Here is an 18,214-nt window from a genome sequence, read left to right as displayed (position 1 = left end):
TGATGGCCCAGCCCAGCTGTGCTCACGGCCTGGTGACTGGTGGGTGCTATGCCCTGGCCCGGCCGCCACGTGGGCACCCTCCGGGGCTCACCCACCCTGATGGCAGGGGTCTTGCCCTTTGTCCTGCCTGCCCCTTGCCCCACTCCTGGACCCCACCAGCCTCAGGAAGAGGCGCTGGGGACCAAGTGGGGCTGGCTGAGGCACTGACAGTGACACCTGCCCCGGCCGGTCTCCCCACCAGACCTATGCCTTCCTGGCCACCTGAGGAGTCTGAACAGAGAAATTAAATTTGGGTTCCTGGGACCATATCATGAGGTGGAAGGGGCAGTGGTTCTCAGACTCCACTCCCAGGAACGCCTCACACAGACTCTCAAAGACCCCAAAGAGCTGTGTTCGCACGGTGACATCTGCCAGTGTGTATGCAGCTTTAGAGACTATGACTGAGATACTTTAAATGTTACTAAAAAAAAAAAACAGGACTGTCATCCCAGCACTTTGGGAGGCCGAGGCGGGCAGATCACTTGAGGTCAGGAGTTTGAGACCAGCCTGCCCAACATGGTGAAACCCCATCTCTACTGAAAACACAAAAATTAGACGGGTATGGTAGCAGCAGCCTGTGATCCCAGCTACTCGGGAGGCTGAGGCAGGAGAATCATTTTAACCTGGAAGGCGGAGGGTGCGGTGAGCCAAGATTGCTGGAGCCTGGGCGACACAGTGAGACTTTGTCTTAAAAAAAAACTTTTAAAATTTTGTAATTTTTGTAGAGTCAGGAATCTCACTATGGTGCCTAGGCTTCTCTTGAACCCCTGGCCTCAAGTGATCCACCCACCTCAGCCTCCCAAAGTGCTGGGATTACAGGCCTGAGCCACCATGTTGGCCCAAAGTGTTTTTTTTTTTGTTTTTGTTTTTGTTTTTTGAGGTGGAGTCTCCCTCTAACACCAGGCTGGGGTGCAATGGCTCACTGCAACCTCCGACTCCTGGGTTCAAGCAATTCTCCTGCCTCATCCTCCCGGGCAGCTGGGACTACAGGCGCCCGCAATCACGCCCAGCTAATTTTTGTATTTTTAGTAGAGACGGGGTTTCACCATGTTAGCCAGGATGGTCTCGATCTCCTGACCTCCTGATCTGCCCTCCTCGGCCTCCCAAAGTGCTGGGATTCCAGGCGTGAGCCACCGCGCCCGGCCTTTTTTTTTTTTTTTTTTTTTTTTTTTTTTGAGACAGTTTCACTCTTACTGCCCACGCTGGAGTGTAACAACACAGTCTCGGCTCACCGCAACCTCCGCCTCTCAGGTTCAAGCGATTCTCCTGCCTCAGCCTCCTGAGTAGCTGGGATTACAGGCGCAAGTCACCACGCCCAGCTAATTTTGTATTTTTAGTAGAGACAGGGTTTCTCCATGTTGATCAGGCTGCTCTCGAGTCATCAAGCCCGGCCAAGTGTTAGTTCGTTTACAACGTAACAAACAGCCGTGCACGGTGGCTCAAGCCTGTCATCCCAGCACTTTGGGAAGCCGAGGTGGGCAGATCACGAGGTCAGGAGTTTGAGACCAGCCTGGCCAACATGGTGAAACCTGTCTTTACTAAAAATACAAAAATTATCTGGGGGTGGTGGCGCACGCCTCTATAATCCCAGCTACTCGGGAGGCTGAGGCAGGAGAATTGCTTGAACCTGGGAGGTGGAGGTTACAGTGAGCCGAGATCGTGCCATTGCACTCCAGCCTGGGTGACAGAGCGAGACTCAGTCTGCGGCGGGGGAGAGCCTGTGAGTAGCAGGCCATGTGCTTTGCCACCATGGATGGGGCACAAGGTTCCGTGTGGGGCCTCTCAGTCAGGGTGGCCTCTGGGAGGCAGCCCCACGGAGGCTTCATGGGAACGCTTGCGAGGAGGGAGCCGGCACTCACCTAAGGGGCTGTAGGATGAGGCTGAAGAGCCCAGTGCACCCGGCTCTGAACGCAGGGGTGGCGGCTGCTGGGGAGGCGTCATGGCCGAGGAACCCACCGGCCCCGGGAGGGGCTGGGATAGTGAACTGAGTGGCGAGGTGGACGCGGAGGACGGCGAGTGCAGCGATGGTGCTCGGGGCAGGGAGCCAGGGATGGCAACAGGCGCAGAGCCGGCCAGAGACCTGGGACCTGGCAGGGGCGGACCGGTGAGCGAAGGAAGTACCGCTAGGCCTCTGCCCAAACATCTGTTCACCGGCGGGTGGCAGCCACGGAAGACGGACCCTGCTGGCGGTGGTGGTGGGGATATGGGGGGTGGGGATATGGGGGGTGGGGATACGGGGGCCAGGCCAGCAGCCACCTTCTATGGGTGTGGAGCCAGAGCCCTGGGTGGCCACGTCTCACACAGTTGGGCAAGCCATGGGCTCAAAGGGATTTCAACCAGAGGTGGGGACACAGGGGTTTAGCGTGGGCCCCCCCAAAAAGCCAGACACCCACCAGGCTCTGCCAGCCAATTCAGCCACTGGCACAGTCCTCCCAGCACTTGTCCAGGCCCCCTAAAATAGTTTACTTTCTTTTAAAGTCAGAAAGAAAAGATACACTTTTAGGCTGACGGAAAGGGTGTTGTATAGGGTAAGACACATTTGTATGGATGTTGATCTTTTGTCTACAATGTGAATACATCTGTCCTTCGGAGACCATCAGGACCTTCCTCAGGAAAAGCCCCGCCTGTCTCTGCAGGGCCACTTTGCTGGAACAAAGGTGAACTGAAGAAGTGGGAGGGCCCGAAGCAGGAGAGAGGCTGAGGAGTCTGTGTGCAGGGGGGGAAGGGGAGGGGCAGTGAGGGAGAGGAGGAGGTACCGCCAGAAGGGGGCCCTCCCGTCCCCAAAACCAGATACGGGGTATTGCACTGTGGCCCAGGCGGGAGCACAGTGGTCCAACCTCGGCTCACTGCAGCCTTGACCTTCCCAGGCTCAAGCGATCCTCCTGCCGCAGCGCTTAGCTGTTCAGCGGCTGGAGGAGCAACGCCCCAGGTGCCCCTCGCCCTCACCTGCTGGTCCCAGGTCGTGGCCGTCCTGCTCTTCCAGATCCTTCTCTAGGGATGCAATATTCACATTGCTAAGACGTGGGTCTAACGCAGAACCTGTCAACAGAGCCCCCCATCATCCACAGCCCACCCAGTGCTGCAGAGCTCAGGAAGCCCAGCTGAGAAGGACGACTGTCCAGCCTGGGCTTAAGAGTGAGACCAAGGGCAGAAGGCATGGGAGTTGCTGGGGGAGCCTGGGAAGGACACGCCAGTCCACCCTCGCGGCCCCCAGCAGGCAGTGGGAGGCTTGGCTGTTCTCTGGCAGAACGAGCATGCGCAGGTGGGACACCCCGCCACAGCCCAGCAGCTGGGTCCTCGCCTCCGACGTGCCGCTGCTGCTCCTCGGAGTTTAAATACCTAAGCGTGTGTTAGCATCTGACCATGTGTGCACACTCGACTGTTTGAAAAACCTTCCAGGAGAGTGATTTCAAGAAGCAGGTGTTCATCTGCAATTTCATGCCAAGCACCAAGACCTCAATCCCCTAGGCTCAAGACCAAGTGGGAAGGACCCTCCTCGGAGCGGCCTCACCCAGCCACCCCTGCCTTCCAAGGCTGTCCCCATCCGTCCCTGCAAGCCATGGGGCTGCCCTCCTGCATGGGCCCTTCCCTCCCAAGTCCCCACCCCCAACCCCGAACGGCAAGCAGTGGTCCCAGTGCCCCTTCCTAGTATTAGGAAGCCATCTTGAGGAGGCTGAGCTCTGAACACCAGCCCCTGAACACACAGCGTGTCTCAAACTCCTGCAGCCTCTGCACAGAGGTTGGGTTGGGGATGGGGGGTGACCAGAGGATCTGGGATCTGAGAACCCACGTGCCACAGGGGGCAGGCCAGGGGACCACGGCGGCTGCATGAGCTCCGGGACACACCCTGTGGGCCGGTGCCGCCTCCCACAGCAGCAGGTGGGAGAGGAGCCTGGCTCAGGGGTGGACAGTGGACTCCAGGTCCACCTGGGGGTTCCTGAACCCCCACTGATGCCTGGTACTGGACAGTGTGCTGCTGAGTCCTGCTCTGAGACGCGCGAAGCCACCCCTGCCTGTCCCGGAAGGGTGTCAGACCCCCTTCTTCCTGTCCTCACCTGGGACAGATGGTCCCTCCACGGCCCCCGGCAACCGCACCCCGGGGACACCTGTCAGACCTGACTGGGGGTTGGCACACCGGGAACCTCCAGCCTGGCCAGCCCTGCCTGGTGCTCAGTTCAGACCAGTAGCCCAGCAGAAGCGAAGAGGTGGTCACTGGCCCCCATGTACCCGACATCAAGCCCCGCCCTCACAGGGCTCTTGCGGCCTCACTCCCCACACCCCACCCCACCCAGCGTGGAGCTGGCTGATCCAAGCAGGGCTGACTGCTGCGACCTGGTGGCCGTGTCAGGGTGATAGCAGGTTCACCACACAGGGGGCATCCCAGGAAATAGCTGGAGAAACGGACTGGGCAGCCAGCGAGTCGCAGAGGGACAAAACCCCACTCAGCTGGGGAAGAGGGCTGGGGTCTTTCCAGACATTTTCAGCATCAACAGGAAAGGCAGGAGGGTGACTTCTGAAGAAGAACGCGACACTAGCCACACGCGAGATCTGTGGGGACCGCAGGTGTGGGGCCCAGCCTCAGCTCATGGCCTGCACCTCACCCCTCTGCCCAGGCCTCCGCTTCTCCTCCGTGGAACCAACTGGCACCAGTGCCACGGGGACCACGGGAGCAACCACAGGGTGGCAGGTGGCCCTTCGCCTGAGGCCTGGTGCTCGGCGGCCACACTCTGAACCCCACAGGAGCAGCCAGAACATCCTCGTGCCACCGTGGTGGCCCTGGCCGTGCACAGCCCATCGCGCACAGGCTGGTGTGGATGCAGTGCGGCCTGGCAGGTCTGGGCCTCTGAACTTCACCCTGGATCTGGCCTCGCTCAGCAGCCACACTGTGTGGAGACCGTGCTCCACCAACCAGAGCAGCAGGTGGGAGAGGAGCCTGGCTCAGGGGTGGACAGTGGACTCCAGAGGTCGCAAGGCAGAGGCCATCCCCACCCCACTCCACCGCACAGCATGACCCAGACTCAACCCTCATGCACACGCCAGCCATGAGGGAATTTCCGGGGCATGGAGGCCGGGCTGTGGTGCCACCTGACAACACTGTCCTTCCCAGTCACAGAGGCAGCAGGGCCCGGGGCAGAGAACCTGACCCCCTGAGGCATCCAGGACAGCACATGGCACCTGCAGCAGCAGTCTCCACTCCCACAGAGACACTGTTCAAATGAAGCTTTTAGGGACTTTCGAAGGTCTTACCCAGAAACTAAAGGAACAGGTGGGGGTGGAGGCGGCCAGGCCAAGACCCCCTGAGGACCAGGAACCCACAACAGCAGTCACCAAGGCCTCAGCCCTCAAGGACGCTCATTGGCAGAGCCAAAGGCAGGCCCTGGGCCAGCGGCACCCAGAGCCACTCGCTCCTCTCCTTCCTACTCACGGGACAGTGAGGTCCCCAAGCGGACATCCACCCTGGCCTGCAGAGTGGGCCAGCCCTCCCGGTCCCTGTCATCTGCCTGACATGCTCAGGCCATGGCCGAAGAGGGCACGACCTCAAAGCCTGACTGAAGTCGTGCTTCGAAGCACAGAGCTGAGACGCTGGAGGCAGCGGCAGAGGACCATGCACCGAGCGGCTTCAGACAGGTGGCTCCAAGGCTGAAAGTCACATCTGCAGTAGGCAGGGCCTCCTCCCTCCTTCCTCCAGGGCTGGGGCACACACTTTCTCCCTCCTCTCTACAGGGCTGGGGCACACTCCTCCTCTCTCCAGGGCTGGGGTGTGCTCCTCGTCCTCCCTCCTCTCTCCAGGGCTGGGGTATGCTCCTCCTCCCTCGTCTCTCCAGGGCTGGGGCGTGCTCCTCGTCCTCCCTCCTCTCTCCAGGGCTGGGGTGTGCTCCTCCTCCCTCGTCTCTCCAGGGCTGGGGCACGCTCCTCCTCCCTCCCTCTAGGACCTGGGGCGCTCCTCCTCCTCCTCCTAGTGTCCACCCTCCTTCATGGCTGGCAGCCACATGACTCCAGTGTCTGCCTCTGCACTGGGGGCCATCTCTTCTGAGTGTCTGTCCTAGTTTGTTTGTTTTTTTTTTTTTGAGACAGAGTCTCGCTCTGTCGCCCAGGCTGGAGTGCAGTAGCCAGATCTCAGCTCACTGCAAGTTCCGCCTCCCGGGTTCCCGCTATTCTCCTGCCTCAGCCTCCCGAGTAGCTGGGACTACAGGCGCCCGTCACCTCGCCCGGCTAGGTTTTTGTATTTTTTTTTTTTAGTAGAGACGGGGTTTCACCATGTTAGCCAGGATGGTCTCGATCTCCTGACCTCATGATCCGCCCGTCTCGGCCTCCCAAAGTGCTGGGATTACAAGCTTGAGCCACCGCACCCGGCCCCAAGTTTGTTCTTATAAGGACACTGGTCACTGGCTCAGGGTCCCACGCTACCGGCCTCATTTTCACCTGGTTATAAGGACCCTGCAGTAGCATCCCCCGATCTGTAGCAGGGGGGATACATTCCAAGATCCCCCACGGAAGCCTGAGGCCGCGGATGGCACGGAACCCCTACATACCAGGCTTTTTCCTATATGAACGTCCTCATTTGCATGTCAAGCCCAGTAAGAGATTAACAAGATTAACTAGGAACATAGACAGATTTCAGCACTGCACAGTAATCAAAGTTACCTGAGCAACCGAATGCCCTCCTGTACGGTGCCATCCTGAACCCAGACCTCACACCAGCAACTGAGGCAGTGGACAGCAAACGCTGGGATAAGAGGACCTGCTGTGCTTCCACGCAACGCCACGAAGCCAGGTGCGGGGCCTGAGGTTCAGGTGCATCTTTTATTTTTTTTTTTTTTCAAAACAGTCTTGCTCTGTCACCCAGGCTGGAGTGCAATGGTGCGATCTCAGCTCACTGCAACCTCCGCCTCCTAGGCTCAAGCTATTCTCCTGCCTCAGCCTCCTGAGCAGCTGGGACTACAGCTGCCCTCCACCACCCCCAGCTGATTTTGTATTTTTAGTACAGACAGGTTTTCTCTATATCGGTCAGGTTGGTCACGAACTCCCCACCTCAGGTGATCCGCCTGCCTCGTCTCCCAAAGTGCTGGGATTACAGGCGTGAGCCACCGTGCCCGGCCTCAAATGCAACTTTCAGGGGACACAATTCAAACCAGGACATGGGATCCCACCTGCAGATGCCCCTGTTGGTCCTGTCCGTCCTCTCCAGGCCCCTCAGGACTCTGTACCAACAGATATGCCCCCTGATGTGCACAGCCCTCCCTCCCTGAGTCCTCCCCAGGGAGGAGACCCCCACCTCTGTCTCCACTCCCCCTGCAGCTGTTTTCTGGGGCCTCCTCAGCACTCACTCTGCCCACCACTGTCCGGGGCCTTTCCCTCCAGCCCTGCACCTATGCCCTGAACTGCCTCTGGTCACAGGCACCAGCTTCCCTCCCAGGCCCACCCCCATGCCCACTCTCCTCCCTGGTGTCTGGCAGCCTCTCCTGTGGCCTGGACCCACCCAACACAGTGGCTCTGCAGCCCCCAGCCCAGATGTCCTGGACGTCCCCCAGCAGGGGCCACAGCCCTTCCTCCCTGGCAAAGGATCCCTCGCTCGTTCCCATGGCCCCACTGCAGGGCTTTCCCAGACACCGTGTGTGCAGGGCCCTCCTGGAAGCTGGCACTGCAGGACCCCTTCCTCAGGGGCTGCTCGCTCAGCCCACACCCACTGAGGCCAATGCCCAGCCTTCATGCATCGCAAGAGTGACCTTCCTACTATGAAAAGCCTCGGCCGGGCGCGGTGGCTCAAGCCTGTAATCCCAGCACTTTGGGAGGCCGAGACGGGCGGATCACGAGGTCAGGAGATCGAGACCATCCTGGCTAACATGGTGAAACCCCGTCTCTACTAAAAATACAAAAAACTAGCCGGGCGAGGTGGCGGGCGCCTGTAGTCCCAGCTACTCGGGAGGCTGAGGCAGGAGAATGGCGTGAACCCGGGAGGCGGAGCTTGCAGTGAGCTGAGATCCGGCCACTGCACTCCAGCCTGGGCGGCAGAGCGAGACTCCGTCTCAAAAAAAAAAAAAAAAAAAAAGAAAAGCCTCATCGTGTCCCGAGTCCTGGCCTGCAAGAAAGGAGGGAGGGAGCTTGTGCCCTTGCGTGTGCCAGTCACTGCTTCCCAATGGGTCCTTTGCCAGGCTCCCAACCTTCTGTGCCACTGAGGCTCAGCCTGGCCGTGCCTTCCATTCACTAAGATCAGCCCCACCAGTCCCCAGAAAGCTGCTCGGACTCCAAGCCCTGCGTGGAATGCCCCTACTCCATCCTTGCAGGTGTCAGCCTCAACCATGCCAGGGCCCCGGGCAGACTCACCCACTGAGGACAGGCACCAATCCCCAACCCACAGGCCTGCCCACGGCCCCCGTGTGCTTCCACACTGGGGCGTGACGACGGGGAAGGCCAAGCTGTCTGCGCACGGTCAGGTCAGCCAGGCTTAGGAACATGGACCTGCCCTCTGCACCCAAGTCCCGGAATCAGGATGTGGCAGCCCCTTCAGAGCTCACCGCCCCTCACACCTGGCAGAGATCCAGAAATTCCTCATGAAAAGCAAAGACGCAAAGGAGTTGGGGGACAGGAACGGGGGTGCCTTTTCTCCCCTTGGAGTGGGGTGATCGCACCATACTCTGTGCTAAGTCAGCACAGAGGCTTCTCCCACCAGGTGCAGAGCACACAGCATGTGGAGGGGCTAAGCTGCCTTCAACGCTCACCTGACAAACTACTACAGCTGCTACTCAGCTCAGAGAACGTCAGCCACCACCTACTTCAGCCAAGTCACCTGCGCTGAAGCCTAGGAAGCTACCTGGAGAGGGGACGTTCGCGGAACATGTGGGTGCCCCCAAGAGACTCCAGCCCTGCTTCAGAGCCAAGTGCCCCTGATCCAAAGAGGGCACTGGGGAGGGTCGCAGGGGGCTCCACCCCCCCCCCCCCAGGGTGCTGTCTAGGGGCCCACTCCCAGAAAGCTAGGGGGGAGAGAGCTACTGCACCCACCTGGCCCACTTTCTCACCCGCAGCTTCTTCCCTACCTCACCTCACTGTTCCAAGGTCAGATCCCGATCTTCTGACACATTCTCAAAAAAAGGGCTAAACCTCACGCAAAGGCACAATCTAGGTGAGGCTGGTTATCTAAGCGAGTACAGCTGGGTCAGGCCAGGCTGCCTCAGCCCCGGGCGTTAGGAAATCACCGGCCCGCTGAGTCACTGCCCCACAGCCCGGCTCTGCCGTGACACAGCACATTCAAGCCGCCGCGGTCCCCCGGGGTCGGGGACACGCGAGGACAAGCTACAGACTGCTCGGAACTCAGGCCAGGGAGGGGAGCCCCCGACGCCAGGGAAATCCCCGTACCACGCGGGCTGAGTGCAGGCTGGGCCAGGCCAGGACGCAGGGGTCGGCCCTCCCCGGCCCCGCTCCGCTCCACTCCCCTGCCCCCCCTCGGGGCACCAACCCCGCCTCTTTAGGGGACGCAGGCGGTCCGAGCCCGCGCTGGGAACGCGAGCGCCCGGCAAAAGCAAGTTCCGAGAAGGCAGCGCCTTCGCCTCGCTCCGGGTCTCTGAGAAGCCCGGGCCCACCCCGCGGCTGTCACACCCGGCTCCGGGACGCGGGGGACGCACCTGGGGGGCGCACCTGGGGGAGGGCCCGCTCCTGAGCGCCGAGTAACCAGACCCGCACCTTGACGGCGCAGGGCTGCCACGCGCTGGGGCCGCCGCCGATGCTGACTCACGGTCCGCGGCCGCCCCGCGCCGCCGCCGGGGATTCAAACCCGGCCCGCGCCCCGCCCCCGCCGCGCAGGCCCCGCCCCACAACGTGACTCGGCCCCGCCCCCGCCGCGCGGGCCCCGCCCCGCAACGAGACTCGGCCCCCGCCCCGCAATGACTCAGCCACGCCCCCACCGCACTGGCCACGCCCTCCCCAACCTTCCCCTCCCCCCGGCGCACCCGGTCCCCGCGGCTCCCGGTCCCCGCGGCTCCTGGCCACCATCTGGGCGGGCACGTGGGCGCGGGCAGCGGGAGCTAGAGGTCTTCAGGCCGAAAGCTCCGGAGCCGCCCCCTGCCCGGCTCCTCCTGCCCTGCCCACCTGCATCTGCAGCGGCTCCGGGCGGACTCAGGTGAAACACCCGAGCCAACACGCGCGGTCGCGGGGCGGGGCGGGGCGGCGTGACCTGGGGCCGCTGCCTGCCCTGCAGGACCCTCCTCCCTCCCAAGTCCGCGTGCCCGCCCAGCCCCATCTAAACGCGGGGTACGGAGCTCGCAGGTCACTCTTGATCTAAAACCTATTCCTATGAAGTGGAAGATGAAGGAAAATGGAACCTATCAGATGGGCCTGAAATGCTTTCACTAAATCTCTTAAATACAGAATCCGCCCACTTTTTCTATTCCGTGCTTGAGTCACAGTACATCTACAACCTAAAGGAAACTGTACTATTAACAAGGAAAAAATGACCCAGTCTACACACTTGCTTCGCCCAAAACCCTCTACAACAGCTAATAAAATACACATGCAGGCAGGTGGGCTTACACCTGGGACCAGACAGTCCCGCTCGCTCCGGGAGTCCCTGAGCCTGGGGTGCAGGAGTGCCCCGGGGTCAGCGGGCAGGACACTGCCTCTGGTGCCTGCGGCTAGTGCAGGGATGTAACTTTACAGTGATACCTTAGGCATGGACAGAGGAAAAAAGTGAGCCTGGCACTGGGTGGCAAAGCTCACAATTTCAGCCGCAGCAGCAACAATACACTGCCTGTAACTAAGGCAATGTCGATCCTGAAAAAAAAAAAAAAAAAAAAAAAAAATCCATCGCTTCACCTCTGAATAGCTGGTTCGGGATTTTTTTTTTTTTTTCTGAGAGAGAGTCTTGCTCTGTCACCCAGGCTGGAGTGCAGTGGCCGGATCTCAGCTCATTGCAAGCTCCGCCTCGCGGGTTTACACCATTCTCCTGCCTCAGCCTCCCGAGTAGCTGGGACTACAGGCGCCCGCCACCTCGCCCGGCTAGTTTTTTGTATTTTTAGTAGAGACGGGGTTTCACCGTGTTAGCCAGGAGGGTCTCGATCTCCTGACCTCGTGATCTGCCTGTCTCAGGCTCCCAAAGTGCTGGGATTACAGGCTTGAGCCACCGCGCCCGGCCAGGATTTTTTTTTTTTTTTTTTGAGAACAAATCTCGCTCTGTCGCCCAGGCTGGCATGCAGTGGCATGATCTCAGTTCACTGCAACCTCCGCCTTTGTGGTCCAAGCAATTCTCGTGCCTCAACCACCTGAGTAGCTGGGATTACAGGCGCAAGCCACCACACCCAGCTAATTTTTGTATTTTTAGTAGAGATGGGGTTTTACTATGTTGGTCAGGCTAGTCTCGAACTTCTGACCTCAGGTGATCCACCCGCCCTGGCCTCCCAAAGTGCTGGGATTATAGGTATGAACCACAGCTCACGGCTCACGAAATATTTAAGCCAATGAAAGAACGTGCTTCAAGATCGCGAGTGACATACTAAAAGAGGTCGAAAACATACCTCGGATATGAAAGAATGTTTGGAAAAATTACTACAAATGTGCTAACTCCAGTCCATCTGAAGGTCAGCTATGCAGATGCAGCCACGCCACTGTCAATCACACAGGCACCTGGCTCTGTTTTCCACCAGAGTAAGCAGAGTCCAAGATGGTCTATCTTGTTTGGGATTTAATTTTCCTAAATATTTTTCTGCTATGCTCAAATTCTAGCATTACTACTTTTAGGTTGGGGAAGAGAAACTTCATTTAAAAAACAGAATGTATACTTATTTGTTTAAAAAAATAAGTGGCCGGGAGTGGTGGCTCATGCCTGTAATCCCAGCACTTTAGGAGGCTGAGGCAGGCGGATCATGAGGTCATGAGTTCGAGACCAGCCTGACCGACATGGTGAAACCCCGTCTCTACTAAAAATACAAAAATCAGCCAGGCGTGGTGATGGGTGCCTGTAATCTCAGCTACTCAGGAGGCTGAGGCAGGAGAATTGCTTGAACCTGGGAGGCAGAGGTTGCAGCGAGCCGAGATTACACCACTACACTCTAGCCTGGACAACAGAGAAAGACTCTGTCTCAAAAAAAAAAAAAAAATCAATCAATCAATCCCGGGCGGGCACAGTGGCTCACGCCTATAATCCCAGCATCTTGGGAGGCTGAGGTGGGCAGATCACCTGAGGTCAGGAATTTGAGACCAGCCTGGCCAACATGCAAAACCCCATCTCTACTAAAAATACAAAAATTATCCGGGCATGTGGCACACACCTGTAATCCCAGCTACTCTGGAAGCTGCAGAGGAAGAATTGCTTGAACCTGGAAGGCAGAGGTTCCAGTGAGGCGAGATTGTGCCATTGCACTCCAGCCTGCATGACAGAGCAAAAAAAAAAAAGAACCTGCTCAGAGGCCGGACCCTCATGGAGCTTTAGCCACTGTGTAGACTTCATCCCTGACCTCTGAGTTTCTGATGGGGATGTGTGAATTTGAGGGTGTGATTCAGCACGATCCAGGGCCGTGGACCACACAACCCATGTATGATAGCGATCTCAAATTAAAACAAGCATGTTGTAGCTAGGCCCATCGCGCCTGCCTGTGGTCTCAGCTCTACTTGGGAGGCTGATGCAGGAGGGTCTCTTAAGCCCGGAAATTTGAGGCTGCAGCAAGCTGACTGCACCACTGCACTCCTGCCTGGATGACAGGGCAAGACCCTGTCTCAAAAAATAAAACCCCAAAATGAACAAAAACAAACTCAGGGAAGGCCGTTATCTGTGGTGGTCTCCAAGTGCTCTGTCCCTGGGCTGGAATGGAATGGGATGGGGGTGGGCACCCCAGCCCATTCAACTCCTGAGACCTCTCTGGTTCGAGAGGAACAACATGTTTGCCCTAGTTTCAAGCTGAAAACACATGTGGGCTTGTTTCTGCACGAGAGAAAGCTTAACACAGCACTCCCGCCCATGGAGCATTCATGATTTTAAAAACCTGCCCTTTACGGTGAAGCCCTAACAGGAGTCATCTCACACCACATGCTTCCTCCTCCATAGAGGTTCTGGGAGAAGATGACTTTCAAAACAGACCGGAGGGCGGAAGTTTGAGTCCTGTCCTGAAACCAGGTGAGCCCTCCACAGCAAGGCAGAAATGAGGAGCCCTTCCCTGGGCAGCGCAGCCCAGCGCTCCCAGCCAGAGGACGAAACAAACACAAACATTGCCTGAGCCTGTGCCCCTGCCCCGGCCCGACAGAGCCCCCCCGCACTGGGCGCGGGGTCCATCCAGGATGCCCGCTCTCCCCATGGCCTCCTGAGGAGGGACTGGTCCTGGATTCTGGAGGGTTCTCCGGCAGGTGCACGACACAGCCCACATAGGAACACCAGGGCTGCGAGGGAGAGACGCATGCGGCCACAAAAGGTCCCAGTGTTTGGGAAAGAGACCCTTTAAAAACTTCAGGCCGGGCGCAGTGGCTCACGCCTGTAATCCCAGCACTCTGGGAGGCCGAGGTGGGAGGATCACCTGAGGTCGGGAGTTCGAGACCAGCCTGGCCAACATGGTGAAACCTCATCTCTACTAAAAACACAAAAATCAGCCGGGCGTGGTGGCATGCGCCTACAGTCTCAGCTACTCAGGAGGCTGAGGCAGGAGAATCACTTGAATCCAGGAGGTAGAGGTTGTAGTGAGCCAAGATCACGCCACTGCCCTCCAATCTGGGTGACAGACTGAGACTCCATCTCAAAAACACACACACACACCCCGGGCAGTGGCTCAAGCCTGTAATCCCAGCATTTTGTGAGGCCCAGGTGGGCAGATCATGAGGTCAGGAGTTCAAGACCAGGCTGGCCAATATGGTAAAACCCCATCTCTACTAAAAATACAAAAAAAAAAAAAAAGTTAGCCGGGCATGGTGGCGGGCACCTGTAATCCCAGCTACTCCGGAGGCTCAGACAGGAGAATGGCGTGAACCCGGGAGGCGGAAGTTGCAGTGAGCCAATATCGCGCCACTGCACTCCAGCCTGGGCAACAAGAGGGAGACTCTGTCTCAAAAAAAAAAATCAAAAACAAAACAAAAAACCCACACACACACAAAACAAAAATGTAAAGGCCTGGGCTCAACCCCAAGGGGATGTAGGGATGGGACGGCCCCACAGCAACACAGGCTGAGAGCTGTGCCCAGAAGATGCACCTGGGTTGCAGAGGTGCTGAGAGCGGGGCCCTGGGTGCTTGGGGGACTGAGGACCATCCTGGGGCCTCAGGAGCTGCACCTGGCTTTCTTTGCAGACACCACTCAGGATGAGACTGGTCTAGTGTCCTGCCGAGGTGCAGTCTGTGGCCTAAGTGGCCGCTGGGAAGAGTCTCTCTCCTCGGCCTCCTTGGCCGGCGGTGTCCAGGCCTGCATGGATGGAGCTGCTGGAGGCTTGCAGCGAGGCCTGAGCCGTTCTGTGTAGGGCAACCACCAACGACCGGCAGCTCGGCTCTCGGGCAGGAGTCACTGCAGGTCTGGCCGCCGGGCCGCCTCCTGCATCAACGCGGGCCCTGATGCTGCCAGGGTCCCACTCCGAGTCCCCAGCGTGTGCCCATGCAGGCACTGGAGCAACGGCCCCCACCACGTGGCCCCAGCAGCCCTGTCCTCCTGATCCCATGTCCAGCTCCCCCACCACACCCTGGACAGCAGAGGATGTAGGAGAGGAAGGGGTGGGCTCCAGGACCGGGCTGAGCTGAGCAGGGCCCATCCTCACTGTACCCCCAACCCCATCCCATTCCATCCCAGCCCAGGGACAGAACTTGGAGACCACCACAGGTGGCGGCCTTCCCCATGTCCCTCACTGTCACTGTCAGGAGAGGCAGGTTTGGGTCCCTTGGGCGCTGGTGGCCATGGAATGTGGGGCTTCAGCATGTCCCATCATTCACCAAGTGTCTCTGCAAGCAAAGCCCTGCACAGGTGCGGCAGGCATCCCCCCCACCCCAACCTGTCCCCAGAGGCTGAAAGGGACCAAGGACACACACAGCCCAGCCCCTGGCACTGTCCCGCCCCCAGCTCTGCCCCTCTGGGCCTCTGGAAGAATCTGCCCCCCAGGTTCTGGGCTTCTGGCCAGGCCACGACGGGTCCCCACAGCCCAGCTCCATCATGTGTCTCAGTGCCCAGTGACTCCCTCCAGCTAAAGGCCTCCCAAAGCTGCCAGCCCAGGTGCTCACAGCTTTGCCCCCGACTCCAAGCCTTCGCCGGGCTCCCCACCCCATCACTATCCCCCACCTTCAGTGCCCTCACTGGTCCACAACCCCTACTTTCAATTTTTTTTTGGAGATGGTCTCACTCTCTCACCCAGGCTAGAGTGCAGTGGTGCAATCACACCTCACCACAGCCTCGACCTCCTGGGTTCAAGTGATCCTCCCACCTCAGCCTCCCAAATGGCTGGGACTACAGGTGTGCACCACCATGCCTGACTAATTATTTTATTTTTAGTAGAGACGGGGTCTCTCTATGTTGTCTAGGCTGGTCTTGAACTTCTGGGCTCAAGTGATCCTCCTGCCTCGGCCTCCCACAGCACTGGGCGCACAGGCAGCCAACTCCCACGCCTCCCATCATCTGTCAGCAACCTCCCTGTTCTCAGTCCCTGGGCCGGGCGATGCCCACCCTGACTGGCTCCCGGGAGGCTCCTCGTCCCCAGCACCCGTGGCACCCAGGCCAGGAGCCTCTCTGAGCCAGGGCTTGTTTTCACAACTCCATGTGCAACACAACATAAGTGACAGAAGACCGAAAACACACCTCTGGCTTCTTTACAAAAATGACGATTCTGTAACATGTCCTGAAATAGAAGCGCTGTTCCTGAAAAGCTACAGGATGAGAACAGAAGGAGGTTAGGGAGAAAGGAGGGTGGTGCCGGACTTACCGAGGACGGCCTCCACGGTGCTGCCGGCGGGGCTGAGCGGGAGGGCGCGGGCGGGGGGCGCGGGCAGCGCAGTGGGGGAGGAGCTGCCAGAGCCGGCGCTGGACGCCAGGCTGGACGCCACGCTGGAGCTCACGCTGGGGGCCGGCGGGTGGACGGCTGCAAACACGGCCAGGTGGTTCTGTTCGAAGACACAAACACCGTCAGCACGTGCCCCCTGCGTGGAGGAGGCAGCGCCACGTCAGCACCCTGCAGAAAGCACCACGGGACAGCGGCCGACTTCCACGCCCTGGCAAGGCCCGGGGAGAGTTTCCCAGACCCGGAGGGACTCTGACCGCACTGAGGAGAAACGCCAGGACGGGCAGGGCAGCCGGCTATGGTGCACTTGGGAAAGGCACAGACACCTCTGGGAAGTGTCTCATGAGCTTTCCTGCAGAAAATGTTTCAGGAGTAGACATTTGCCAGTAAAAATCAATCCGGCAGGTGCAGAAAGATGTGTCAGAGGCCAGGGGCCTGCCAGCCCAAGGGGCAAGCCCTGCAGCAGCTCCCCACACCTCCTGGGTGCCCCCACCCCAGCTCTCACCCAGGACTGGCTCCTGAGCACCTTGGGGGGCCCCCACAGAAATGTCCTCCCAGGGACTTAAAAAGAGACCCAGCACCACTTCTAAAACATCCACAGCGTGGTCCTGTGACCTCATCACCAGGGAAAGTAAAACATGGGGCAACTCACATGATCTGTGTTTGGTGGATAATAGATCAAAAGAAAAAGAGCAAGCACACAGAGCAGTGCTGAATAAGAGCCCAGTCACGGGCAGGGCTCTGCACACAAGAAAACACCCGCTACAAATGACCCAGAGCCACCTACGAGGTCACTGCAAAATCGAGCATCAAAAGCTGGATTAGAATGAGTTCCTGGCCAGGCACAGTGGGTCATGCCTATAATCCCAGCACTTTGGGAGGCCGAGGTGGGCAGAATACTGAAGGTCAGGAGTTCGAGACCAGCCTGGCCAACATGGCGAAACGCTCTCTACTAAAAATACAAAAAAAATGAGCCAGGGCCGGGCGTGGTGGCTCACACCTGTAATCCCAGCACTTCGGGAGGCCAAGGTGGGTGGATCACCTGAGATCAGGAGTTCGAGACCAGGCTGCTCAATATGGAGAAACCCCGTCTCTACTAAAAATACAAAAAATTAGCCCGGCATGGTGGCAGGCACCTATAGTCCCAGCTACTTGGGAGGCTGAGGCAGGAGAATCGCTAGAACCCAGGAGGCAGAGGTTGCCGTGAGCCAAGATCACGCCACTGCACTGCAGCCCGGGCAACAGAGAGACTGTTTCTAAAAGAAAAATGAATTGCATACTGAAATATTACAGTTGAAATGATATGATATTTGGGTTTTGCTGAAAAGTAATGCAGGAAAAGTTAACCTTGGGGGGTGTGATTCTACTAGTTTGTCTGCTTAAGTAAAACCGTCCATAATGAAGAAATTTTAACGTGCATTTCCTAAGGATCAGAAATCAGGCACTGACTAGTCCTCAAGAACGCACCTGGCTCCAGGCTTCTGTGGCCTTGGGGTCCTGCTGCCTGCACTGGCTTCCTTCTGGGTAACGGATTTGCTCCTCAGCCCACGGCACAGGAGGTGCACAGATCCCCCGTGACTGACTCTGAAAACAGTCTCCTCCAGCTGCAAACTCTGGAGACAGCCGCCAGAGCTCCCTGTGCAGGTGCAAGATGGGGCCTGCTCCCTCGTCCATAATCCACTTCCCCTCCCTGGCTCGGAGACCACTTTCCCTCAAGCCGTGAAAAAAGGAACCACAGTCCACCCCGTTAGCCTCAGGGACGGCGGTAACTCCTGCACCCAACACCACAGACCTACCCAGTCATGCAACACCAAGGACCCTCCAAGCCATGCATGGCGCTGCTGACACCCCCCATCAATCCCCATGGTGAGCCTGGTGACGGGGTTGCTGGAAGCCGCACGTTCTCTAGCAAGCAGCCCAGAAACACGGTGGGTGATTCGAGACCTGGTGACATCTCAGTGGCAACCTGCCCCCACCCCTGGCGCTTCCTGTCCCTGCTCCAGAGCCTCAGTGTGGCCCCAGGAAGGCTGAGAAGGACCTCCCAACAGACGTTCTGGTGACCCAACATCCAGGAGCGACGCAGACACCTGGGAGCTCCTTGTTCCCCAATAGCTTGGATCAGGGAGGGGACCGACCTTCTCTACCAGCAAAGGACAGGGCCACCTGGGCTGCGGTACCGAGGAGGCAGACACCAGCAAGGGGTGAGTGACGTGGGGCAGTCTGCCGAGCTCACCG

At 58.7% G+C, this 18,214-nt stretch overlaps 1 protein-coding gene across 9 annotated transcripts in view; it reads right to left on the bottom strand.

Moving 5' to 3' along the window:
• Positions 1-18,214, bottom strand: part of UNKL (unk like zinc finger) — a 52,867-nt gene that overhangs the window by 4,597 nt on the left and 30,056 nt on the right. For 4 of the 9 annotated variants that reach the window (XR_004055315.1, XM_030924313.1, XM_030924317.1 and 1 more), the window contains 3 exons: positions 15,905-16,082; positions 2,986-3,078; positions 1,899-2,126 (listed from right to left, as the gene is read on the bottom strand). Coding sequence is in view for 7 of the 9 variants with exons in the window: in XM_030924313.1 (XP_030780173.1) it covers positions 1,899-2,126; positions 2,986-3,078; positions 15,905-16,082 (499 nt within the window). In the remaining 2 variants the exon portion in view is untranslated. Of the gene's footprint in view, positions 1-1,702; positions 1,776-1,898; positions 2,127-2,985; positions 3,079-9,659; positions 9,794-15,904; positions 16,083-18,214 lie in introns of those variants that run through there. The other 5 variants (XR_004055316.1, XM_010387799.2, XM_010387800.2 and 2 more) reach the window with 5 other exon arrangements.

Source organism: Rhinopithecus roxellana, chromosome 20 (assembly GCF_007565055.1).
Source record: "Rhinopithecus roxellana isolate Shanxi Qingling chromosome 20, ASM756505v1, whole genome shotgun sequence".
Classification (NCBI taxonomy): domain Eukaryota; kingdom Metazoa; phylum Chordata; class Mammalia; order Primates; family Cercopithecidae; genus Rhinopithecus; species Rhinopithecus roxellana.
This window is presented reverse-complemented; position numbering and strand designations above follow the sequence as displayed.